The sequence below is a fragment of the Schistocerca piceifrons genome, chromosome 5, assembly GCF_021461385.2.
Source record: "Schistocerca piceifrons isolate TAMUIC-IGC-003096 chromosome 5, iqSchPice1.1, whole genome shotgun sequence".
NCBI classification, from domain to species: Eukaryota; Metazoa; Arthropoda; class Insecta; order Orthoptera; family Acrididae; genus Schistocerca; species Schistocerca piceifrons.
This window is the reverse complement of record NC_060142.1, coordinates 469298397-469325299: the sequence shown is the minus strand read 5'-3', so window position 1 is coordinate 469325299 and position 26903 is coordinate 469298397. Positions and strand designations below refer to the sequence as shown.

At 43.7% G+C, this 26903-nt stretch overlaps 1 protein-coding gene across 1 annotated transcript; it reads left to right on the top strand.

Moving 5' to 3' along the window:
- The first annotated feature begins 139 nt into the window (after positions 1-139).
- Positions 140-23499, top strand: LOC124799080 (pro-resilin-like). The gene is made up of 3 exons (XM_047262617.1): positions 140-154; positions 18383-18550; positions 22937-23499. Exons 1-3 carry the CDS (start codon positions 140-142, stop codon positions 23291-23293), a joined length of 540 nt encoding a protein of 179 aa, XP_047118573.1. The 3' UTR covers positions 23294-23499.
- The last annotated feature ends 3404 nt before the right edge of the window (positions 23500-26903 follow it).

Genomic DNA, 26903 nt, shown 5'->3' with positions numbered 1-26903 from the left:
GTCGCCGTCGTGACGCAACGCAGGAGAGAGAGTGGGCGTCCCACGGGGGAGTGTGTGCGCGGCCGGGGGTACTTAAGGCCGCGACCGCACTCAGACCGTCAGTGCCTTCTGGTCGCCTCAACGTTCAGCTTCAGCAGCAATGGCGTTCGTCAAGGTAACCAACTCCAACAGTCGTCCGTTATCAATATAAATACAAAAAATCATGCTAAAGTCATATCCTGCTTGAAAGACGTTTTGTGCTTCACAAATATTTGAAACGAATAAGTTGGTTGGTTGGTTTTGGGGGAAGGAGACCAGACAGCGAGGTCATCGGTCTCATCGGATTAGGGAAGGAAGGGGAAGGAAGTCGGCGTGCCCTTTGAAAGGAACCATCCCGGCATTTGCCTAGAGCGATTGAGGGAAATCACGGAAAACCTAAATCAGGATGGCCGGACGCGGGATTGAACCGTCGTCCTCCCGAATGCGAGTCCAGTGTCTAACCACTGCGCCACCTCGCTCGGTCCGAAACGAATACGTGATCGTTCGTTTTTAAACTAGGGTTTTTCAACACTATCGTAATTGCAACATTTTAGAATTACTGAAGTTAAAATCTTCTGGGTTATTAGGCCGCGTCATGTTTCTTCTAAAATGTTCGACGTTTCGATCCCTTTGCTGGGATCTTCCTCAGGATCTTTTGGTGTCCACTACTGCTAGCAGCAGTAGCCTGCAGACTTACATTTTAGAATTAGTGTGATTATTTTTTTAAAGATTTTCAATTGAGCCTCTGACGACTGCATGTTAACAACCAATCTCATATGCAGTTTCCAGTCTTGTTCGTCGGCCCACTTCGACAATTTACCAGCGCTTCTTAAATCCATCAATGAACGCTTTCTTTCGTTCGCCTCCGTCTATTGGATTCTTATTCCATCCTAAAACAGTGAATGTTTTTCACACCCCTTTTGAAACTATCCCTGTTATTTATTTTATCTTCAGCAGTGGGTGTACCTCGTAGATTTTTCTCAGACTCTAAGAACTATCTGACGTGAAATGACTTTGGTTTTTGAAAATTCCAGATTTTTTTTGTATGCGACGGTCAGTATCCATAGGGACCATGTCCGCACAGAACAGAGATCTCCTCTTTTTATAAGTTTTGTTAGTGGTTCCATCTTCGTGTATACTTTTTATTGAATCTCAATCGAACCTGCTTCTCAACGCAATTCATAGTACCTTGCTTTGTCTTTTCAATAAATTATCAATTCGTACATTGGGTATACAAAGCTTCTGGTCCTACGGCACTGCTGTAATGTCTTAGTTTGGTTCCTATACTAATCATTTTTTAACTATGGAGGTTTGTAGTCAGTTGGTAAGTTCGCTCTAATTTTCACTAAACACTCGGAGTTCGAGTTTCAGTAGCTCCGGACCATTCACTTATGGCTTGTGAAATATGTTACCAACCCAACAGTCGTTTATAAACAATTGTTCAAAAAACTGGTTCAAACGGCTCTGAGCACTATGGGACTTAACTGCTGAGGTCATCAGTCCCCTAGAACTTAGAACTACTTCAACCTAACTAACCTAAGGACATCACACACATCCATGCCCGAAGCAGGATTCGAACCTGCGACCGTAGCGGTCGCCCTTTTCCAGACTGTAGCGCCTAGAACCGCTCGGCCACTACGGCCGGCAGATTTCAGATTAAAAAGACTGATATTTTCCGCATTTTCTCTCAGTCGTTTCAGGCGAAGGGAGATGAATCCATTTAACAGACCACAGCCTATTTCCTACCCCACTTTTGTCCAGTTCAAGCTAATTCTCAGCCTCTGGTAGTATCGGTACACATCATTTTTAATTGTGGTCAGTCGCAGCCACATGTCCACATTTTTATAAGAAGGTAAAAACACCGCTCTGCCTCTTAGAAAGCTTCTGTGAAAACCACGACCGGTTTCACGCCAATTTAGGCGCATCTTCGGGTAATCTAAGGAAGTATTCTACAACTTCTTATCTTTACACTGGCTTACTAAATATTACAATATTTACTAAGCAAGTGTAAAAAAGAAGAAAAACTCTAAAATACTTCTTTTCCAATCCCTATTTAGTTCATCTGAAGATGCACCTAAATTGGTGTGAAACCACCGGTGTGGTTTCAATAAAAACTTTCAATAGCCAGAGCTATGTTTTCACCTTATTATAAAAATCTAGTGATTTCGTTGTCGACGGCGGGATGTTCAACTTTACTGTCCCTGCCTTCCTAGTACGTAAAAAGATACAGTCTTTGGGTGCAAAAACTAAAAGACGTATTCTAGTATAATTGGTTATGATTGTCTCGAAACTCTCAGTCCACGCAAATTTCTGACGATTAGGAAGGGTGTCGAAGATATTTACGACTACTGACAGAAAGAGAAGATAGCAAAAAAGCACATAAATAGGAGAAAATGCAAACCATGCAGATACTTCAGAGGTAATCAAAACTTCCTCTAAGTAATTTCCGAACGATATGCAGGTCGCATTCGTCATGAAAGTTTCTTAGTTTCTGTTTTTCCTGTATTCTGCAGTAGCAGGAGGCGTCGCATCTCTCTCACAGCTATCCTACGCCACCAGAGTTCTGTGGCGTACTCGTATAAAGTGAAAAGCCGTCCCTACCGGGGCGGACAATGGTCCGGCTATTCCTGGAGATGCCCTCAGCGCGCTCTGGCTCACGACAAAGAAGTGACCATCCAGATAAACTGGCCTGAGGAGCCGCTTGACCAGTTCGAGGAAGCTGTTCGCAGTCCGTGTCTTACGACCTGGCGAAAGCAGCGGGAAATGTACGATTGTCGAGACGTAGCTAGTTTCAGTGGGCTGTGAAGAAAGTGCCCTGTTACTGCAATATTTTCAGGTACTTCCTGAAGTTGTGGTGATTTTTAGCAGCTGTTCCTCTATCCACCGTACAACATGTTGAACACTATACCAGAGGGGTCCATGAACGTAAAGTTACGAAAAAAATACTTCGCAGCAAACTATTAATGATGGAACCATTATCTGACGGACGCTTGAATAAACACTAACGAACGTTTGGACTGTGGATAACTGAAGCAGAAGATCTCGACAAGGAAAAAATATTACGGAATTAAGAACTTTTTCACAAAAAATAATAGTTGATTTTCTAGGGAATTTGTTTAAGCGGTAACAGGGCGAAGGTAAACTGTTTAGTGGTGTAGCTGTAGTTGTCTACACTGTACAAGCAATATCGATAGGGATTTCCACCAAGTAGAAACGCCCCACAGTGTCAAAAGAAGCGAAAAATTGCCCATAAATCGCGTCCAATCTTGGAATGTAACATTCAGTCACCAGTAGCGACCGGATTTGTAGAGCGGAGACATTTGTCGTACGCTGGATGTGAATGTTTTAAATCTGTTTTAGTTCATTTACCATTTACCAGTGACAAATGCGCTGTCTATCTTACGTGCCAAGTACGCACTTATAGCACTGAAAAACATATTCAGTTATTGCATACAGTTACATGAAAAAATCAGAATTTATAGCGTGATAATCCTTCAATAATTATTAATAACTTTTGATGGACAGCGTTTAATAAATATTCTTGTTTTGGCCGACATGGATACTGGTTTGATGCAGTTCTCTACTCTACGGTGTACAAGTCTTTTCATCTGATAGTAGCTACTGCCACCTACACGTGATGGACAAAAATATGAAAACGCCACAACACAACACATTACCATGCCTAATACGATGTAGGGATTCCGTCGACATTCAAAACAGCTTCCAGTCGTCTCGGAATGAATAAATACGGGTCCTGTATGGTTATGAAGGGAAACGCATACCACTGTTGCTGCAAATCATTGGCAAGTTCAGCTAACCTTGATGGAATGGGTAGCGACCACGCATGCTTCTCTCCCAACTAAACCACAAAGGCTCAATAATATTGAGATCTGGCAACTGTTGCGGCCAGGGAAGATACAACAATTCCTCCTTGTCGATATTATACGTGTGAGCAGAGGTCGTGTCGCCTTGGAACATAGTTTCACCATAGGGGAAAAACATGGGATGGACCTGATCAACCAATATTGTCACATAATCCTTGGCAGTAATTCGACCTTGCAGAGCAACCACCGGGCAAAAGTTGGAAACGAAATGAAACAAGACTAAGCTGAATAAACGACAGTCTTCCATTGCTACATTGTCTTGGTTTTACGGCTTCGACACCACGTTTTTCTGTTACGGACATTTGCGCCACAAAAAAATTCGAATGTCTCTAAGCACTATGGGACTCTGAGGTCATCCGTCCCCTACACTTAGAACTATTTAAACCTAACTAACCTAATGACATCACACACATCCATGCCCGAGGCAGGATTCGAACCTACGACCGTAGCAGCCGCATGGTTCCGAACTGAAGCGCCTAGAACCGCCTGGCCAAATCGGCCGGCATTTGCGCCACACATTGCCCTGTATTTCCCAAGTTTTGGATCTTCCTTCGTTTTGTTTTGCTGCTGAAACGGTTCGAAAATGCGAAATTCAGTTCTGAAGTGACATGTGCACTCTGCCTCGTGATGACTGGGTGTTGTGTGATGTCCATAGGTTAGTTAGGTTTAAGTAGTTCTAAGTTCTAGGGGACTGATGACCATAGCTGTTAAGTCCCATAGTGCTCAGAGCCATTTGAACCATTTGACATTTGTAGCTATCGTTCTGTTATATTTAGTCACTATCCTCTTCACTGAATGAACATCACGCTCATTCAAGACACTCCTTCGTCCTCATTGTAACTTAGCAGATGAAGGTTTGCCTCTTTCCCAGTATGGAGTATAAAGCTTCCATATCGTGCCTCTTGAAATGCCATACACTTCGGCTACAATGGCTACGGAAGTACTCACCATACGAGCACCAAGAGTTTACCCACGTTCGAGTCCGCTGAGTTCCTACATAAAACACTCACGACTACACAGAACACTGTTCCGACCACGAATGACACTTTCAACGTATTGAGGACACTGCACAGGTGCTATTGGTGGTCAAATACAACAGCGCAACCTGCAGGTTAGGCTAGCATCTGCTTTTATTTTCAAAAAAGCCTTTCTGGGGGAGTTTCCATTTTATTTTCAACCCCTGTACATCCACTTCGACCTGCCAGTTGTAATCAAGTCCTGTTTTACCTGGACAGATCTTAGCTCCCACACTTCCCTCAATTACAACATTAGCTATTATTCGATGTATCTGGATGTGTCCTATCAACCTATCCCTACACTTCGTAAGAGTCTGCCATAAAACTCCTTTCTAACCGATTCTATTGCATCGTCATTGGTTAGTCGATCTACGTTCAACGTTGTTCTGCAATAAGACTTTTCATAAACTTCTACTTTCCTCATTTTTCTACTGTTTTCATTGTTCTCATTTCACTTCCATGTAATGCCACAATCCTGATAAATACTACTAGAAAGGAGGTCCAAACAGAAATGTATACTGTTTTTGTTTTGAACGGCCAGTGTCGGTTGGTCACAGTCAGTGTGCTCCCTGCCGCCGTTGGATAAGCAGCTGAGCAGCAAGTCGTATACTCCTAGCTCACTCATTTGTTACATAGTTTAATTCTTAATTTCTTTGCGTGTTTTTGGTACTTGCATTGTTTAATTCATAAATTTCGGGCGTATTATAGTATTTGAGAGTGTAGCATCGCGTTTTAGTACCCGAATAGTGTAATTTCGCTTAGTCTCCTTCCGCCACCGAGCAGTGTCAGCAGTGCGCAAGTAGCAGCATTACTGCATTTACTAGGCAATCTTGTATTTTAATAACCGTTTAAATTTTGTCGTTTTTTTTGCGCTCTCTGTAAATTAGTTCAGACGTTCTTTGCAAAACAGTTTTTAGCATGGATAGGGACTGCAACTGCTGTGTTCGGACGCAGGCTGAGTTGGCATCCCTTCGCTCCCAGCTTCAGGCAGTGTTGGCTTCGGTCACACAGCTTGAGGCTGTTGCCAATGGGCATCACTGTGGGGGTCCGGATGGGGGTTTGTCGGGGACGGCCAGCTCGTCCCACGCATCCCCCGATCGGACTACGACTGTGGCTGCCCGGGATACTGCCCACATTGAGGCTGATCCCTCACCTGTGGTAGAGTGGGAGGTCGTTTCAAGGTGTGGCAGGGGGCGAAAGACATTCCGGAGGGCTGAACGGAAAGCCTCTCCAGTTTGTCTGACGAACCGGTTTCAGGCTCTGTCTCAGGCTGATACTGATCTTCGGCCTGACACGGCTGCTTGTCCTGTTCCAGAGGTTGCCCCTCAGTCTGCAAGATCCGGGCAGTTGCAGAGGGTGGGCTTACTGGTAGTTGGGAGCTCCAACGTCAGGCGCGTAATGGGGCCCCTTAGGGAAATGGCAGCAAGAGAGGGGAAGAAAACCAATGTGCACTCCGTGTGCATACCGGGGGGAGTCATTCCAGATGTGGAAAGGGTCCTTCCGGATGCCATGAAGGGTACAGGGTGCACCCATCTGCAGGTGGTCGCTCATGTCGGCACCAATGATGTGTGTCGCTATGGATCGGAGGAAATCCTCTCTGGCTTCCGGCGGCTATCTGATTTGGTGAAGACTGCCAGTCTCGCTAGCGGGATGAAAGCAGAGCTCACCATCTGCAGCATCGTCGACAGGACTGACTGCGGACCTTTGGTACAGAGCCGAGTTGAGGGTCTGAATCAGAGGCTGAGACGGTTCTGCGACCGTGTGGGCTGCAGATTCCTCGACTTGCGCCATAGGGTGGTGGGGTTTCGGGTTCCGCTGGATAGATCAGGAGTCCACTACACGCAACAAGCGGCTACACGGGTAGCAGGGGTTGTGTGGCGTGGGCTGGGCGGTTTTTTAGGTTAGATGGCCTTGGGAAAGTACAGAAAGGGCAACAGCCTCAGCGGGTGCGGGGCAAAGTCAGGACATGCGGGGACCAAGCAGCAATCGGTATTGTAATTGTCAACTGTCGAAGCTGCGTTGGTAAAGTACCGGAACTTCAAGCGCTGATAGAAAGCACCGAAGCTGAAATCGTTATAGGTACAGAAAGCTGGCTTGAGCCAGAGATAAATTCTGCCGAAATTTTTACAAAGGTACAGACGGTGTTTAGAAAGGATAGATTGCATGCAACCGGTGGTGGAGTGTTCGTCGCTGTTAGTAGTAGTTTATCCTGTAGTGAAGTAGAAGTGGATAGTTCCTGTGAATTATTATGGGTGGAGGTTACACTAAACAACCGAACTAGGTTAATAATTGGCTCCTTTTACCGACCTCCCGACTCAGCAGCACTAGTGGCAGAACAACTGAGAGAAAATTTGGAATACATTTCACATACATTTTCTCAGCATGTTATAGTCTCAGGTGGAGATTTCAATTTACCAGATATAGACTGGGACACTCAGATGTTTAGGACGGGTGGTAGGGACAGAGCATCGAGTGACATTATACTGAGTGCACTATCCGAAAATTACCTCGAGCAATTAAACAGAGAACCGACTCGTGGAAATAACATCTTGGACCTACTGATAACAAACAGACCCGAACTTTTCGACTCTGTATGTACAGAACAGGGACGGGAGAAACCCACCGTGGTACAACAACAAAGTTAGGAAACTACTGCGAACGCAAAGAGAGTTCCACTCCAAGTTTAAACGCAGCCAAAACCTCTCAGACAAACAGAAGTTAAACGATGTCAAAGTTAGCGTAAGGAGGGCTATGCGTGAAGCGTTCATTGAATTCGAAAGTAAAATTCTATGTACCGACTTGACAGAAAATCCTAGGAAGTTCTGGTCTTACGTTAAATCAGTAAGTGGCTCGAAACAGCATATCCAGACACTACGGGATGATGATGGCATTGAAACAGAGGATGACTCGCGTAAAGCTGAAATACTAAACACCTTTTTCCAAAGCTGTTTCACAGAGGAAGACCGCACTGCAGTTCCTTCTCTAAATCCTCGCACAAACGAAAAAATGGCTGACATCGAAATAAGTGTCCAAGGAATAGAAAAGCAACTGGAATCACTCAATAGAGGAAAGTCCACTGGACCTGACGGGATACCAATTCGATTCTACACAGAGTACGCGAAAGAACTTGCCCCCCTTCTAACAGCCGTGTACCGCAAGTCTCTAGAGGAACGGAGGGTTCCAAATGATTGGAAAAGAGCGCAAATAGTCCCAGTCTTCAAGAAGGGTCGTCGAGCAGATGCGCAAAACTATAGACCTATATCTCTTACGTCGATCTCTTGTAGAATTTTAGAACATGTTTTTTGCTCGCGTATCATGTCATTTCTGGAAACCCAGAATCTACTATGTAGGAATCAACATGGATTCCGGAAACAGCGATCGTGTGAGACCCAACTCGCCTTATTTGTTCATGAGACCCAGAAAATATTAGATACAGGCTCCCAGGTAGATGCTATTTTTCTTGACTTCCGGAAGGCGTTCGATACAGTTCCGCACTGTCGCCTGATAAACAAAGTAAGAGCCTACGGAATATCAGACCAGCTGTGTGGCTGGATTGAAGAGTTTTTAGCAAACAGAACACAGCATGTTGTTATCAATGGAGAGACGTCTACAGACGTTAAAGTAACCTCTGGCGTGCCACAGGGGAGTGTTATGGGACCATTGCTTTTCACAATATATATAAATGACTTAGTAGATAGTGTCGGAAGTTCCATGCGGCTTTTCGCGGATGATGCTGTAGTATACAGAGAAGTTGCAGCATTAGAAAATTGTAGCGAAATGCAGGAAGATCTGCAGCGGATAGGCACTTGGTGCAGGGAGTGGCAACTGACCCTTAACATAGACAAATGTAATGTATTGCGAATACATAGAAAGAAGGATCCTTTATTGTATGATTATATGATAGCGGAACAAACACTGGTAGCAGTTACTTCTGTAAAATATCTGGGAGTATGCGTGCGGAACGATTTGAAGTGGAATGATCATATAAAATTAATTGTTGGTAAGGCGGGTACCAGGTTGAGATTCATTGGGAGAGTGCTTAGAAAATGTAGTCCATCAACAAAGGAGGTGGCTTACAAAACACTCGTTCGACCTATACTTGAGTATTGCTCATCAGTGTGGGATCCGTACCAGATCGGTCTGACGGAGGAGATAGAGAAGATCCAAAGAAGAGCGGCGCGTTTCGTCACAGGGTTATTTGGTAACCGTGATAGCGTTACGGAGATGTTTAATAAACTCAAGTGGCAGACTCTGCAAGAGAGGCGCTCTGCATCGCGGTGTAGCTTGCTCGCCAGGTTTCGAAAGGGTGCGTTTCTGGATGAGGTATCGAATATATTGCTTCCCCCTACTTATACCTCCCGAGGAGATCACGAATGTAAAATTAGAGAGATTAGAGCGCGCACGGAGGTTTTCAGACAGTCGTTTTTCCCCCGAACCATACGCGACTGGAACAGGAAAGGGAGGTAATGACAGTGGCACGTAAAGTGCCCTCCGCCACACACCGTTGGGTGGCTTGCGGAGTATCAATGTAGATGTAGATGTAGATGTATATTCTATGCTAACATACATCTCTTTCAGGAGACCTTTTATTCCAATTGCCTATCTACATTTCATATCTTCTTTACTTTTGCTGTCGTCAATTATACAGTCGCCCAAAGAGCAAAAATTGACCACTACCTGTCTTAATTCGCCTACTCCCAATTGCCCTAACTTCACCGTCATCGATGTCCTTCTTATAATCTCTTTCGCCATATAAGGCCCATGTATTCTCTCTACTTCTAACACACTGATTCAGGGAAAGGAAATAATTTGTATGTGTTGTAGCGGTAAAATTATGCAATATCGAGTTAAAATATTCACAAAAACAACAGGGTTAAAAAACGGAGATGAAAAGTGGAAATCTACCTCTCTTTCGCTCTTGTATTTGTGTGAACATCCGCAGAATGTAGACTCGTAACACGGCTTTGTAGATCGATTGAACTCCCTTTGGAACTATTAAAAGAAAATAAATTGCTGTGGTATTGTATTATTTGTATTAGGGAAGAGCGGAGTTCGAATCGCCCTGCAACGACTCGTACTTATTTTTTCCCTACTTTAAAAAAAAAAATGGGGCGCGAATGCCAGGTTACTTCCTTTCAAAAGAACGTTGTCAATTTATTTCCACATCTTTATTCAGCTTAACTTGCACACGTTGTTGAACGAAGTGATTTCACCGGGACATTGATTGATAATCTCCATTAATTACATGTTTCTGCCAAATTGAAAGTATGTGCCGAGTGTCAAACTTCTCACTCTGTATTTCGTGGACAATACGTCATACGAATGTTTATCGTCGCATATATCTCCTTAGCAGTATTAAAGGTAAGAGAGACAAATAACACTTCTTATTTGTTGCAGTAAAAGCGCCAGCATCATTTGTGTTGATGGAGAGCGGTATGGGAATTGGGCAAATGTGCGAAGGGGCTCCGAAATACAGCTGGTCTATTACACAGTCGCTGATAGTTACATTTTCACACCTTCATACAAGAAGACTGATCGAGGTGACGTAATGTTTAAGACACTAGACTCGTGTGCGATAGGACAGCGGTTCAGATCTACGTCAAAACATTCAGATTAATTTTTCAGAAGTTTTCCTAAACTACATATGGCAAATGATGGCACGATTCCTTTCAAAAGGAAACTGCAGGCTTCCTTCCCCAAACCCGGATTGTGTGTCCCCTCTAAGGGTTTCGTCGTGGTTGGGAAGCCCTGATATTTCTGCCTTGAACTAACGATAATGTTGTGTAGGTCCATCTTTCTACTTCACATCGACCACCAATTCAAAAACGCCATTTTCTAGCGTTCTATATAATATTATTCGTTCTTTGCTCTTTAATGATCAAGCAAACATCTTCTACGCGATAGTAAAGCAGTTAGTGTGGTGTGCTGAATGCATGCAGCTTGTCCGATGCAATCATTTAAGATACGATTGCTAGTGTCTGACTGACGAGTTTTTCTGTGTTGTTAACCACGAAAGCTCCTTACTATGCTGCCGTTTTAAATTGTGTGAATAGATGGGAAGAGGAGCTTCGCAGTTCACAAGGCCTTAATTAGACTTCCGTGTTCTCAGAACGCTATAAACAATGCTGCAGCAATGTAGCATTGTATGGGGCATCACTGCGGAAGCTAAGCTTCTCACTACATCAGCTTCAGCGCCTCATGTATCTCCCAGTTTGGAGGAGAAAAATAGAAACGGTATGCTATAGAAAAAACACTTAGCATTGTCGTAAAATCGAATAAAGGGAAGGAAACCGTTGGGCACGTAATGAAAGCAGGGTTTTCCGTGATTGGTCACTATGTATGAAGTGCAACAAATTATCTTCTGAGGACGATCGTCACATGGCCAAAGTTAAGGTACCTTGTCAGCATTGCAAATGAGAAGTTATCTTTGGATGCGAAATACTGTTTAACCAAATGTAGTATTCCTGGTGTCCTGAGAAAGTAAATAAAATTAAACAACACCTATTTAAGAGTGTATTCTTAGAACACTCAGTTCTGCAGTATTGATCTACATAATCATAATTTTACGTTCGTGGATGTGACTGTTGTTGCGCGATATGAAACGCTTCGGAACTGCTGCTGGTTATGGAAAAGTCCGATTGCGCACATTCCACAGATAATCCAGATAGAGTATATAGCTACAGACTATGTTACAGGCAACAATAACGTGTTACACATAGCCCAGGTTACTGATTTTTTCACAAGGCTGGATTCTCACCAAATGCATTGTTTTATAAGATATCTGAAGATAGCAAGTTTGAATATTATGCGCTGACTTATGATATACTTGACGTGGTCACTTACCGGCTGCTCCTTCTCAGCAGATTCTCTGACGTCGTCTGGTTTTATGTTCTCGACGGCGGTGACAATGCGCGTTCTCACTTCTCCCAGCGCCACTGCAGGTTCAGGGACGTCATTGCAGGTTCAGGGACGTGAACTTGGTACCTGACGAACTATTACAGAGATACGGTCAAGAAATTCAGGAAATATGGCGACGATGAAACTACCAGTCTGTCGACTTTGCGGATGTCTAATTGCTGTAGGTACTCCCGGCCTTTCCTATGCTTGTGTGGTGCGTATCATATTGTTGGGAATTACATCCTGTTTCTCGTCTGACAGCTTGCGTTGACCCATTACCTAACGGCACGGTTATCGGGACACAAGTATGCTACGGCGTCCCGGAGAAGACCTCTTAGTGGCCGATATATCGTTAAGAACGGCACAAAACATGGTTATTGATTTCTGTGGGCCGCCGGACGAAACGTCATGCTATTCGTCAAACATATCTGTACTGTCAGTACGTCCCTTTCTCCCACCGCAAAACTGTTCGTATGGTTTCGGTTTGGCGTCGAAGGTGGATCAGGGTCTAAATACTAGTAGAAACCCAAAACATTCCAGATTCCCACACGCCATATTTGATCGATCGATAATGTTGTCATGCTGTTCACGGTGTCTTAAGTACACTTACGCGTAGCTCTGAATCTGCCTGCCTTTCTTTTTAGATTTGAGGATTCGTGCTAGTCACCAGTCAATCAGGAATCTGTGTGTGATACACAAGCACGCTGGATTCAAGGAGAGACTGAAACTTTCCTTTTAGCACTGGCGTGGCTTCCTCTCGGTAAAACCAAGTTGTCTTCCTCCTGCTAAATAGCGAGTCAGCTTCTATGACGCATCTCAACATCTGTCTAATACTCTAACACCCCAGCCTCGCGTAATTTCTTTTTTATCTTCTGTCTCCATTGTCTTTCACCTGTTTCCAAACTGAGTTCGAAATAAAATTTTATCTTTTCTGATACGACTGATATTAATGTCATTATTGTTGTTGTTATTATGACCTGTATATGATGTTACCTAAAAGTATGGTAAAAATACTGTCTTACGAAGTCGTTCAGTGATTTGTAAACGGGCTAAGGAACCATCTATAAATCTGCTGGTAGAATTTTTTTTCATTTGTGTTGCTTTATAAGCAGCTCACTAGTTTATGAGTTAGAAGTCTCAGTCCTCAGTTTGCAAGCACTTCAAATATGCCAATTAAAGAGCACATGCTTAATGTCAGCTCCTTTGAAATCCGGACACACAAGCGATGCATGACTCGGGACACTACATCCAACCCACGAGGCACCTTGAGCGTGTGCTGATACTCCGATCCAAATTACTTGTCAGCTGACAGATTAGATTAGATTAGATTAGATTAATACTAGTTCCATGGATCATGAATACGATATTTCGTAATGATGTGGAACGAGTCGAATTTTCTAATACGTGACATAATTAGGTTAATTTAACAACATACTTAAGTTAATATAACAACTTTATTTTTTTGTGTTTTTTGCTTTTCTTTATTTTTTTTTATTTTTTTATTTTTTAAATATTTTTTTTCTTTTTTTTCTTAATTTATATCTAAAAATTCCTCTATGGAGTAGAAGGAGTTGTCATTCAGAAATTCTTTTAATTTCTTCTTAAATACTTGTTGGTTATCTGTCAGACTTTTGATACTATTTGGTAAGTGACCAAAGACTTTAGTGCCAGTATAATTCACCCCTTTCTGTGCCAAAGTTAGATTTAATCTTGAATAGTCAAGATCATCCTTTCTCCTAGTATTGTAGTTATGCACACTGCTATTACTTTTGAATTGGGTTTGGTTGTTAATAACAAATTTCATAAGAGAGTATATATACTGAGAAGCTACTGTGAATATCCCTAGATCCTTAAATAAATGTCTGCAGGATGATCTTGGGTGGACTCCAGCTATTATTCTGATTACTTCACAACCTGCAGCTGGTTCCCTCAGTCAGAGCTCTCTTCATCACTCGGGAACCGTCTGCCGGTGCCAGCGTGCGACAGTACCCGGCCCGGTGTATGTCGTCGTCCACCTCGGTACCTGCGCCGTCAACGCGGCGGATTGCTACTCAAACGGGTCAGGTTTCGATTCCCGATCGAGTCAGAGATTATCTCCGCTAGGGCACTGGCTGTTGCGTTGCCCTCACATTCGTATAGTCATAATTGGCACGTCACATTACAGTAACAAAATAAAAAATTCTCTCAGCATTTCGCTCAGCCCTGGTCGCTGTCTCCTTGACCGCCAAGCTGTCGCCAAACGTAGTGGACTACAGTGCGTTCCGTCACCATGGACAGCATGCTGCAGCTCCTTCAAACAATGAAGACTTAAACGCGGTGGTTTATCCAGGCATTTGACCCGCTGAAGTGAGCGAACGCTGCTGCCGATCTCTGTAGCAGGAGTAGCCTGTTGAAATTGTCCAGTAATTAGTAAACAGCAGATAGACTCATCCATTCTACAGAACAATCACAGAATTTTTTTTTCTTTTTTCGTTTGCGTAGCCTTATATGCAGCTCAGTTACGAAATGGATTCTGAACTGCTGCCTTCAGTCATGTTAAAAGTAAAGCCTGCGGCGGAAAAACCATGTCGGGCTTCTAGCCTGACTGTAGGTAGAGTGCAGCCTCTCATTCACCGGGGCACTAGAAGGGGAAGGGTACAATCCCATAGACTCAGTTGTCTTTTACCTGCGGGAAAGATTCTCTATAGAGATTTGACAGCAGGCTGAGAGGGTTCGGTGCTATCCTGGAGGGACTGGAACGAAGAGAGGTCCCATCCCCTGTCTAGAAGTGAACCTTGAATCTCCAGGACTGCAGTCTAGTGCTCTACCAGCTATACCACCAGTATAATTTTAATTAATATTGTGTTTAAACTGGTTGCTGGTGAGGAGGCAAGTTAGTTATTAGTATTTTATTAATGATCTCATTCATATGGAGCCATATCAAGTCATCACAGTCGCTCAAGAAAGTTATAATTAAGCTTTACTTGTTTAATTAGAATCGGACGATGACTCTCCTTGTCCGCAGTCTCGATGATTCGAAGCGATCTGCAATCCTGTGTAAATAAAATGTCTTGGTTTTCTTGCGGTGCGTAGTCAGTCGGGAAACCTCAGATCAAGCGGAAAGTTTGCTTTGATATAGTTTAATTATCCGATGAAATAATGGAGCTCTTGGATCTAATAATTGCACGTACGTTTCCAATTCATCGGAAATTCCCTTCTGATTACCAACGAAACGACACCTTCGTGCAAATTTCCAATTAGAGAATACATATATAATGAAATTCCTTACACACCTTTGATGTAAATGCTCAGTATATACAGGGTGAGTCACCTAACATTACCGCTGGATGTATTTCGTAAACCACATCAAATACTGACGAATCGATTTCACAGACCGAACGTGAGGAGAGGGGCTAGTATAATTGGTTAATACAAACCATAAAAAAATGCACGGAAGTACGTTTTTTAACACAAACCTACGTTTTTTTAAATGGAACCCCGTTAGTTGTGTTAACACATCTGAACATATAAACAAATACGTAATCATTGCCGTATGTTGCATTGTAAAATGTTTATTAATCCGGAGATATTGTAACCTAAAGTTGACGCTTGAGTACCAAAAAATGGCTCTGAGGACTATGGGACTTAACTTCTGTGGTCATCAGTCCCCTAGAACTGAGAACTACTTAAACCTAAGGACATCACACACAGCCATGCCCGAGGCAGGATTCGAACCTGCGACCGTAGCAGTCGCGCGGTTCCGGACTGAGCGCCTTAACCGCGAGACCACCGCGGCCGGCGCTTGAGTACCACTCCTCCGTTGTTCGATCGTGTGTATCGGAGAGCACCGAATTACGTAGGGATCCAAAGGGAACGGTGATGGACCTTAGGTACAGAAGAGACTGGAACAGCACATTACATCCACATGCTAACACCTTTTTATTGGACTTTTTCACTGACGCACATATTACCATGAGGGGTGAGGTACACGTACACACGCGGTTTCCGTTTTCAATTACGGAGAGGAATAGAGTGTGTCCCGACATGTCAGGCCAATAGATGTCCAATGTGGTGGCCATCTTTGCTGCACACAACTGCAATCTCTGGCGTAATGAATGTCGTACACGCCGCAGTACATCTGGTGTAATGTCGCCGCAGGCTGCCACAATACGTTGTTTCATATCCTCTGGGGTTGTAGGCACATCACGGCACACATTCTCCTTTAACGTACCCCACAGAAAGAAGTCCAGAGGTGTAAGATCAGGAGAACGGGCTGGCCAATTTATGCGTCCTCCACGTCCTATGAAACGCCCGTCGAACTTCCTGTCAAGGGTCAGCCTAGTGTTAATTGCGGAATGTGCAGGTGCACCATCATGCTGATACCACGTACGTCGACGCGTTTCCAGTGGAACTTTTTCGAGCAACGTTGGCAGATCATTCTGTAGAAACGCGATGTATGTTGCAGCTGTTTGGGCCCCTGCAATGAAGTGAGGATCAATGAGGTGGTCGCCAACGATTCCGCACCATACATTGACAGTCAGCGGTCGCTGTCGCTCTACCTGTCTGAGCCAGCGAGGATTGTCCACGGACCGGTAATGCATGTTCCGTAGATTCACTGCCCCGTGGTTTCTGAAACCCGCTTCGTCGGTAAACAGGTAGAACTGCAACGCATTCTCTGTTAATGCCCATTGACAGAATTGCACTCGATGATTAAAGTCATCACCATGTAATTGCTGATATAGCGACACATGAAACAGGTGAAAGCGGTGACGATGCAGTATGCACATGACACTAGTTTGACTCAGTCCACCGGCTCTCGCAATGTCCCGTGTACTCATGTGTGGGTTCATGGCAACAGCAGCTAACACACCAACTGCACCCGCTTCTCCTGTGACGGGCCTGTTACGGACCCGTTTGCGTGCTACGACCATACCTGTTGCATACGGTTGGAGACAGATGTTTTGCAATGTGCGGGACGTTGGATGCTCTCTGTCCGGGTACCGTTCTGCATACACCCTGCAGGCTTCAGCTGCATTTCGTCGACACTCGCCATAGATGAGTATCATCTCCGCCTTTTCAGAGTTCGAATACACCATGGTCACAGTTCCTACAAAACTGCACTATCACAGACGTCTGGTAACACGGTGTACTACAGCTGATCTGCGTGCGGAGACGAATGCAGAATAACAATAGCAGCAAGCGCTACATGCGGACACTGCGACAGCTAGACCAAACCACAACAGTGCACTAAGCCACACTCGTAAACACGGTCGTCATCGTAAACATGTCCCCGCAGATGCTGCTCGCCGACCGTGGCCCGTGTTTGTTACAACACGCAACTGAACGTCGGAGGTTTCAAGCGTCAAACTTAGGTTACAGTATCTCCGGATGTAATTAACATTTTACAATGCAACATACGGCACTGATTACGTTTTTGTTTATATGTTCAGATGTGCTAACAAAAACTAACGTGGTTCCATTTAAAAAACGTAGGTTTGTGTTAAAAAACATACTTCCGTGCATTTTTGTATGGTTTGTATGAAACAATTACACTAGCCCCTCTCCGCACGTTCGGTCTGTGGAATCGGTTCGTCAGTATTTGATGTGGTTTACGAAATATATCCAGCGGTAACGTTAGGTGACTCACCCTGTATTTTCTCAAGTAGGAAACGTAATTAACTCATAGAATTGTGCAGGGATAATTAGTAGAACATAAGGAGATATTACACCAACTGTAGCTGAGAAGCAAATACAGTAGCCATGCTGTATGCACAAAAACAGTGCCCCAAATCTTGATGAACACGAATATTTTTTTCACAATTTATAATCAATTAAAGGAATACTCAGAAAATTTGGTTAACTACTTTGAAGAGTCAGTGTAGCTTCCTGATGAGGCGTGTGTTATTTTTTACAGAGTTGTCCCAAAGCATTTTATTGCAGTAAGTCTTATTTCCCGAATTTAGAACTGTAGGACGGTCTTCTGTTTCATTTACGAAACTTCTACATCGCAGGTCATCTTGCCTTACAAAAGAACGTAGGAACCACACGTGATCAACAATCAAACATTTAGCAAGACCGAAACAGGCCAGGCCGGCCGAAGTGGCCGTGCGGTTAAAGGCGCTGCAGTCTGGAACCGCAAGACCGCTACGGTCGCAGGTTCGAATCCTGCCTCGGGCATGGATGTTTGTGATGTCCTTAGGTTAGTTAGGTTTAACTAGTTCTAAGTTCTAGGGGACTAATGACCTCAGCAGTTGAGTCCCATAGTGCTCAGAGCCATTTGAACCAAAACAGGCCACTGTAGAGAAACGACGGTGCCTTCCTCCATGTGGACATAGCCGTGCAGCTGTTTCGCCCACTGTGTAGAGTCAAATGAGACTGCACCGTCTCGCTTAACTGCAGGGATCGGAGGGTTCACAGCTGCCTGTGCGGCTGAACGTCCAGCGTCCGTCAGTGAGTCTTATGGGAACTGCTTGTTCCCCAAGTTTTTGACCGAGCTCCAGTTGAGTGGCCGTCAGACCGCAGAGCACGGAGTGCACTGCACAGGTAGTAGCAGCGGGTGAGAGTGAGAGCTGTGTGTTTGTGTTGCAGGTACTTTCGGCGATGCTTGTGGCCGTGCTGGCGGCAGGAGTGCGGGCGCAGGACGCGTACGGAGCGCCCCCGCAGCAGCCGCAGGCGTACCCTGGGGGCGCGGGGGTGGCCGCCGCGCTGGCCGGGCAGTACCAGGGGCAGGGCCAGGCGCAGGACCAGCCGGGCGCGGTGAGTACATAGGCAAACCCCCTCCACGCAACATTAAGCAGCATTATGCGTGTCCAAGAGAGCTTTGTATCGTACTCAGAAAAACATAGCCAATGTTGTTGTTATGGTCTTTAGTCCTGAGACTGGTTTGATGCAGCTCTCCATGCTACTCTGTACTGTGCAAGCTTCTTCATCTCCCAGTACTTACTGCAACCTACATCCTTCTGAATCTGTTTAGTGTATTCATCTCTTGGTCTCCCTCTACGATTTTTACCCTCCACGCTGCCCCCCAATGCTAAATTTGTGATCCCTTGATGCATCAGAACACGTCCTACCAACCGGTCCCTTCTTCTTGTCAAGTTGTGCCACAAACTCCTCTTCTCCCCAATTCTATTCAATACCTCCTCATTAGTTATCTGATCTACCCATATAATCTTCAGCATTCTTCTGTAGCACCACATTTCGAAAGCTTCTATTCTCTTCTTGTACAAACTATTGATCGTCCATGTTTCACTTCCATACATGGCTACACTCTATACAAATACTTTCAGAAACTACTTCCTGACAAATCTATACTCGATGTTAACAAATTTCTCTTCTTCAGAAACGCTTTCCTTGCCATTGCCAGTCGACATTTTATATCCTCTCTACTTCTACCATCATCAGATATTTTGCTCCCGAAATAGCAAAACTCCTTTACTACTTTAAGTGTCTCATTTCCTAATCTAATTCCCTCGGCATCACCAGACTTAATTCGACTACATTCCATTATCCTCGTTTTGCTTTTGTTGATGTTCATCTTATGTCTTCGTTTCAAGACACTGTCCATTCTGTTCAACTGCTCTTCCAAGTCCTTTGCTGTCTCTGACAGAATTACAATGTCATCAGCGAACCTCAAAGTTTTTATTTCTTCTCCATGGATTTTAATACCTACTCCAAATTTTTCTTTTGTTTCCTTTACAGCTTGCTCAATATACAGATTGAATAACATCGGGGAGACGCTACAACTCTGTCTCACTCCCTTCCCAACCACTGCTTCCCATTCATGTCCCTCGACTCTTATAACTGCCATCTGGTTTCTGTACAAATTGTAAATAGCCTTTCGCTCCCTGTATTTTACCCCTGCCACCTTCAGAATTCGAAAGAGAGTATTCCAGTCAACATTGACAAAAGCTTTCTCTAAGTCTACAAATGCTAGAAACTTAGGTTTGCCTTTCCTTAATCTTTCTTCTAAGATAAGTCCTAGGGTCAGTATTGTCTCACGTGTTCCAACATTTCTACGGAATCCAAACTGATCTTCCCCGAGGTCGGCTTCTACCAGTTTTTCCATTCGTCTGTAAGAATTCGCTTTAGTATTCTGCAGCTGTGACTTATTAAACTGATGGTAATTAAATTATCTGCCGATACCGGCCCAGCGAGTTTCAAGTACAACGTTTCACCTGTACGGGAATATACATAATGAATGTACGAGTACAGGTCATAGACGCATGGTTCACAACTTGGAAGTTTTGATCTCTCAGTGAGTCGTGCACGGATAGCCAAATGGTAAGGCGGCCGCTCGCGATAAGTGGGAAATCCATGTTCGAGTCCCGGGGAGGCACTAATTTTCTTGTCATCATTCCACACTACAGCTGGTTTTTGTCCTTATCCGCAATTGCGATTTCATTTAATGAGGCCAAAATTTGTCTCCCCAGGCAGACCTGACTTTCTCTAGTCTTGCAATGAGCTCACTGCGGCCCGCAAGAGAGTATGCCTTATCTAGCATCCTCTACTGTTTGATGACCGTATCCTCTAATGCTATCTAATTCCGGGAATGTCGATTGCTGTGTTTCAACTACTGTGCTAAACAGTGGCAGCCATTTTCTATGGGATTAACGTCGCACCACTGAGCGGACCATTCAGGGTGCGAAGAGTGCCTGTTTGTTCGTCAAACCAGGAACGTATGCCTGCAGTCCTTTGAACACCGCTGTTGTTATCTTTGAAGACGAGGGTATAATGTCCTGAAGATATAGAAGAAGGGGCAATCCTTGATCACCAAGAATGGTGAAATAAGCGTCCTGATAGACGTTTATAGAGTCCTGAACAATTGGTCCTTTGCGCTGGTACGAGAAGCACCCCCAAAGTGTTACAGTTTGATTTCCACCGAAAACCTTTTGTCCGTTGTTTTCCTGTGATGGACTGTTTAGAAAAGTAAGATAGCACCTGAGTTTCATTATAGATCGTTATTGTAATCTTGCAGTAGTGAACTGAAGGAGAATATACAAGCATCTGCTTCTGTAACAGGGTTATGTACCTCAAAACGCATCGAACATTGCAATGGACTGTAAACGCTGAATTTTGCAACAGTTTCTCATCCACCACTTTCCTGAGGTTTTGGCTTATGTGTAGTGTACCGAATATTATATAGCGTCAAAAATAGTCCAGGATTTTAAACTAATAAGTCAGAGATAAGGAACTAAAAGTCAGTAACAAATATTTGGGGTATTTATGAACACAAACAACTTGCACCTTATAGCAACTATTCATATGACATGTTCGAAAGGAAGACCACCGGTCATAGTGCACACATTACAATGGTAACAGAACTCAATCTGAATGCAAAATAATTTCGCCTCATTGCGTCCATAGCACACTCATCCAACCGCGAATATCAGAGGCCAGTTGGCGGGTATTTTCCCATGAATCGTCTCCCATACTGTTCAACTCAATCTCAGATAATGCTGTGCGGCTAATCTTAGCCACGTCTTTGTGCCTTGAATGACCCAATGTCTTTCAACTTCCTGTCTATGGTGCCAAAACTTCTGTTGCAGACGTTTTTTCTCATAACAATGTATACTGTTGCTCTGCAAATTCATTCTTACTATTCTTGAAGTTCTTATTCGTTTCATACGACTGAGTATACTATTTGTTATCCACGGTTTTTGTCTCTGCCTTCCCTATCACTATGTTGTCGTCTTCTACCGTAACTACGCCCTTCTTTAATATATCGCACGCCTGTAGTAAAGCGTTCACGATTTCTTAAACTTTGATCAGTGGCTCAGAGAATTTCCACTTTGTCTCATTCTCTCCTAAATTTTCAGTATTCCATTTCATCGATACCCCTTTTTCCTTATCGCCTTGAATTTCAACTAGCTGTTCGTCTCTACTAGGTTGTTCTATTGCCCGATGTTCACATTTGGGTATGTTTAGAAGCCAAAAATTTGACGTCTTAAACTTTGTCTGACCACAATGTAGCATATCTCCTAGCGTCTTGTAATCTTTGCGAAATACACAGAAACGTTTGTCACTTTCGAAGAACATTTTCGTTAGAAATAGTTGAAACATAAGGTAGAGCTGTTGAAGATTCTCTCATTGATATTCTTCCATCCCTGTAACAACCTTCCTATCTCCTAGAGCCATCAGTTTTATCCGCATTGCCGCGCGGGATTAGCCGAGCGGTCAAGGGCGCTACAGTCATGGACTGTGCAGCTAGTCCCGGCGGAGGTTCGAGTCCTCCCTCGGGCATGGGTGTGTGTGTTTGTCCTTAGGATAATTTAGGTTAAGTAGTGTGTAATCCTAGGGACCGATGACCTTAGCAGTTAAGTCCCATAAGATTTCACACACATTTACATTTTTTTTATCCGCGTTACTTACATATTTTATCAGTTCCTCTATTTCTTCATACATCCTATCTATTTAATCATTACCACGTCTTTCTGTAGACATCCAAACCAGAAGAATGGTTGTTAATGTTGGGTTAATTTCCATGGTCAGAAGATTAATTTGTTCATTGTGTCGATCGGTCACTCATCGTGATACATCTCTCCACCATAACGATGCCAATACCTATTACATGTATCAGTGGTAATTTGTATGTCCGTCTTTGTAGAAGATGGTGACTGGGACGTCGACTGGTCAATCTGAAGTAAACAGCAGTACACCTTCAACCGTAAATTTCGAACTCTTCATTATGCTCCGGTTTTGATGTTACAATACATCGTCGTCAGGCCCTTTGACACAAGCAGACCCAGTTGTGCTTAGTCATTGTAGGAGCCACAATAACATATCCAGTGCCCGCAAATAAACGACATGATCACTCCGTGCATCTATCGACAACGTCATTCCGCTGGTGCCGTTGTTATTACGCTATAATTATCTGAAGAGAAATCTTAACCGCGTTTCGATATTTCTTTTCAGTTGTTTCAGAACATTCGTTCTTTCAACGTTCTAAGTTTCGATTCGAAGAACTTCAGCGTTGTTGTTCGTGCCCCTTATAACACTTATAAACACCCTTCGTACGGACTAAAATTTCTTTGATTTCTTCACCACGACCATTTCACAAGTTGTATTTGGGAGGGGTATAATGCTCTGCCTGTGTGTTCTCTGAACTGTGACGGTGAGACTGGTGTGTGTGTGTGTGTGTCGCAGCCGCAGCCGTACAGCTTCCACTACGAGGTGAAGGACCCGCCCAGCGGCAACGACTATAGCCACCAGGAGAGCAGCGACGGGCAGTCGGTGACGGGCCAGTACGAGGTGCTGCTGCCCGACGGCCGCCACCAGGTGGTGCGCTACTCGGCCAACGACGCCACGGGCTACGTGGCCGACGTGCAGTACTCCGGGGGCGGCGACTCGGCGCCCGCCTACTCCGGCCAGCAGCCGCAGTACAGCGCGGACGCGGGGGCGGCCTACCCCGGCCAAGGGCAGCAGCAGCAGCAGCAGCAGCCGCAGTACGGATCAGACGCCTACCCCGCCCAACAGCCGCAGCAGTACGGCTTCCGCAAGTAGGCCTGCCCGACTGGAACGACCCGGAAAGCAAGCCCGCTGCAAGAATAGTCTACGGTCAAGGAAACCGGCTGCTCAATCACTGTTCTCTCCTGCTCATTCTGTGTGTGTGTTTTAGTCAGTAGCCACGTGTAAATACGAACAGCTGTTCATGAATTTTGTACAATGTGTGATCGCTTTATGTGTGCTCGTAGCTTGTAGACGCGCATTTGTTTGTGTGTTTTTTTATACTTTTGTACTTTTATACTGGAATAAAATTTGTTATTGAGATATTCTACGTCTTTAAGTTCAATTCGAGGCAAAATAATGCTTGCTATAATAATGATCGCTATTTTACACTTCCAATTAACCATTATACACGCGAAGAAAGGGGCATATACAGCTCTCAGGTCGCCCATCGGATCACGTAGTGTAAATTCCATATATTTCCTCCAGACAATTGCTCATCTTTTGTAGGTGGTTATTGCTGGTAAGAAGCAATTATCACTGTCTAATTTTTCTTTATTATTTGTTTCACTCCCTACTATCAGTGCATGGTAACCGATTTTTAGTCAAAAATATTTATCATCCCACAATGGAAAAATACAACTGTAAGTGAATCATGTACTTTTAAAAAAAACTGCACAAACCGGCAATTTGACCAATAGTTACAAAATATAGAGACAATGGCATTCTTAATGCTACGACACGATGTTGGTAGCACTGTATGAAAACAATTATGTTTGTGTTGGAGATGTATGGTCGATTGCAGTAACATAGTCCAGATAATTCACGTAGGTACTCTAACTTCCCACGACATGTTCGTAGTTGCTTATAAGATAAACGACGCCGCAAAGGTACCTATCATCCACTTAACTCAACACTTATAAATTCAACATTGTAATGGAAAGCTTTCTATAGACTCTGGAGAAAAAAACCCTCTTCCACATAACCCATCCTACAGAACAGATACTTCTCTGACAACTGCACAAAGACAACTACTTCGCGTCCTGCATGAAAAACACTTTCATCATGCTAACTGGCCTTAACTTCGATAACTCCACGGATTCCTATGTCCATGAATGCCAAAAGGTAGGTGTTCCACCTCTCACACCCAACGTTCAGTACTTATTCAGCACTCCACGAACAGAAATAAGGACACCTATAAGGCTGAAGATACTCTCTGAAAAGCGAAAGCTCTCAGTCACTATATAATTATCTACAAGCACCTTAAGGAATGTCCCAGTGTCTGTAGCGAAACCTTTCTCTTCCTTTACAATAGCATCCTCTAAAGAATTTACTGTCCAGACCAATAGAAAATATCAAAAATCCTACTTTTCCTAAAACCTGATAAACACTCCTCATAAACGTCGTCCTACTGTATCTATCAGCCTCACACTGTTCCTCAGGAAAATCCTTCATGTTATCCTTAAACCATCGAATGCAACAATACCTTTAAACAAAAGTGGCTTTCCTCGCAACCACTCCATCGATAGCCAACTTCTTTATCGTACCCATCTCATCTCCATCAGCGAAATAAGCGACAATCCGCTATATATACCTTCTGGAATTCTAAATTGCTCCTCAAGCTTCAAACCTATACAATCCCAGTTAATTATATCTTCCTTACAGCATCCTTTGTCTACAATAGTTCTGCGCACATCACAATCAACCACACCTGGTCAATCATCTTTCACTCTAATTCCTGGTGTGTCTTGTGGCTCTTTGCTGTCTTCCCTCGTTTACAATTTGTACCCACCTCCCCCACCACCTATCAACTACCTCCTATCTACATAGCCATCCACTAAAACCTCCAACTCTCTCATGCCTCCAAAACGTTATTTGAATCTCCTGGTCGATACATAAACTTCGAGTAACCACACAGAAAAGAGGAACCACCATCTATGATCTGCTTTTCTGTCGTCCAGATTGTTATCTCTCCATTTGTAACCATTCTATTCCTTTCATTCACATAGTAAAGTATTTATGACTAACTCTAGATATAAAACTAACATTGAAGGTGGATTTGCTTACGACTAATACAAAGCCTGAAATAGACTAAAACAACCAACAAGCTACACCTGGGATCTACATGAAGGTGCATCTGCTTACGACTAGCACAAAGCCTGAAACAGACTAAAACAACCAACAAGCTACACCTGGGGTCTACATCCTTCTGTCATTATTCTCACCTATAAATCTCAGATACATTCAAAAATAAGTTTGCCTGATATTGAAATTTATGTGTTTAGATTTGTTTTAGTGTGTGAAAGTGGATCTGAAAGTGAACGTGAATCTGTAGGTAGAGTCCGCACTGAATACTGTGGCCAGTAGATGCACAGATGGCAGGACATCCATGAGAAGAGAGGTAGTGGTGGGGGCTGCGGACAAGCGCTGTAGGGGAAATGGGATGCACTGCGGGGGAAGTGCCTTTCTAACCTGAAGCCTACACTCACAATTTTTGAAAATATTAAGTGGAACCCGTCCATGCCCACACTTACGTGGTGACCATTCAAAAAGATATGTCAGCTCCGTTTTGGTTAGAATCTAAAAGGAATTCCGTCAAAAATGTAGCGATTTATTTTAGCCTGGCTTGTCAGCGATTTTTAGCTTTCAAAGAAGTGTCACCGAGTGGCGAATGTTGAGTAAACCTACACATTTCTCTTGTTTCCATGTTAAAATTTGCTTCTCCGATCCTGATGTCTGACGAACCCAGAACGGCACATGGTCAAACTGTTGCCGCAAAGAAAACAAATTTGATCATTACCTGTAATCCATTCTTCACAAATATTATCTCACAATGTAAAAAAATCAATCATTTCTTTCCACAATAGTTCTTCTACTGATACATAATAAAATTGCAAAAATCTCCATTGATTGTCCGTTGCTGCTGCTAAACCAAAACTCGACTGTGCACATCTAGTACCAAAGCTCAACTGACTGTCTCCTCTCCTGTCGATAAAAAGATAAATCTGGCCCACATCTTCACAGGGAAAAGATCACCTCTGACTTATTTCTGTGCAGAGCAGCACTTCTGTTGAGGCTGAAAGCACATGTCTAAGCAATTGAAACTTTAGGAGCTCCATTTTCGATACCCAAAGCAAGAAAAATTCTAATAAAATCTTAGGTACACACCTTTCATTATCCTTCGTCTCTCCAGTAAGAAATTTTGTATGATGAGATTTGAACTTAACAAAAATTAGACTGCAAAATTAACTAACGATGTTAAAGCACAAGGTGCATAGGTAGAAATAAAGAAATGATCACTGTAAACAGCATAAATGGAAAACAGGATACATAATATTCCTTGTTGTTGTTGTTGTTCTGGTCTTCAGTCCTGAGACTGGTTTGATGCAGCTCTCCATGCTACTCTATCCTGTGCAAGCTTTTTCATCTCCCAGTACCTACTGCAACCTACATCCTTCTGAATCTGCTTAGTGTATTCATCTCTCGGTCTCCCTCTACGATTTTTACCCTCCACGCTGCCCTCCAATACTAAATTGGTGATACCTTGATGCCTCAGAACATGTCCTACCAACCGATCCCGTCTTTTGGTCAAGCTGTGCCACAAATTTCTCTTCTCCCCAATCCAATAGTCCTTGACAAATTATTTTAAATCATTGTGCACAGGTGC

Bases quoted from the DNA above. Each gene is read 5' to 3' on its own strand.
- LOC124799080 (XM_047262617.1), top strand. The intron at 18,551-22,936 runs GTGAGTACATAG...TGTGTGTCGCAG, and splicing joins CGCAGGACCAGCCGGGCGCG to CCGCAGCCGTACAGCTTCCA.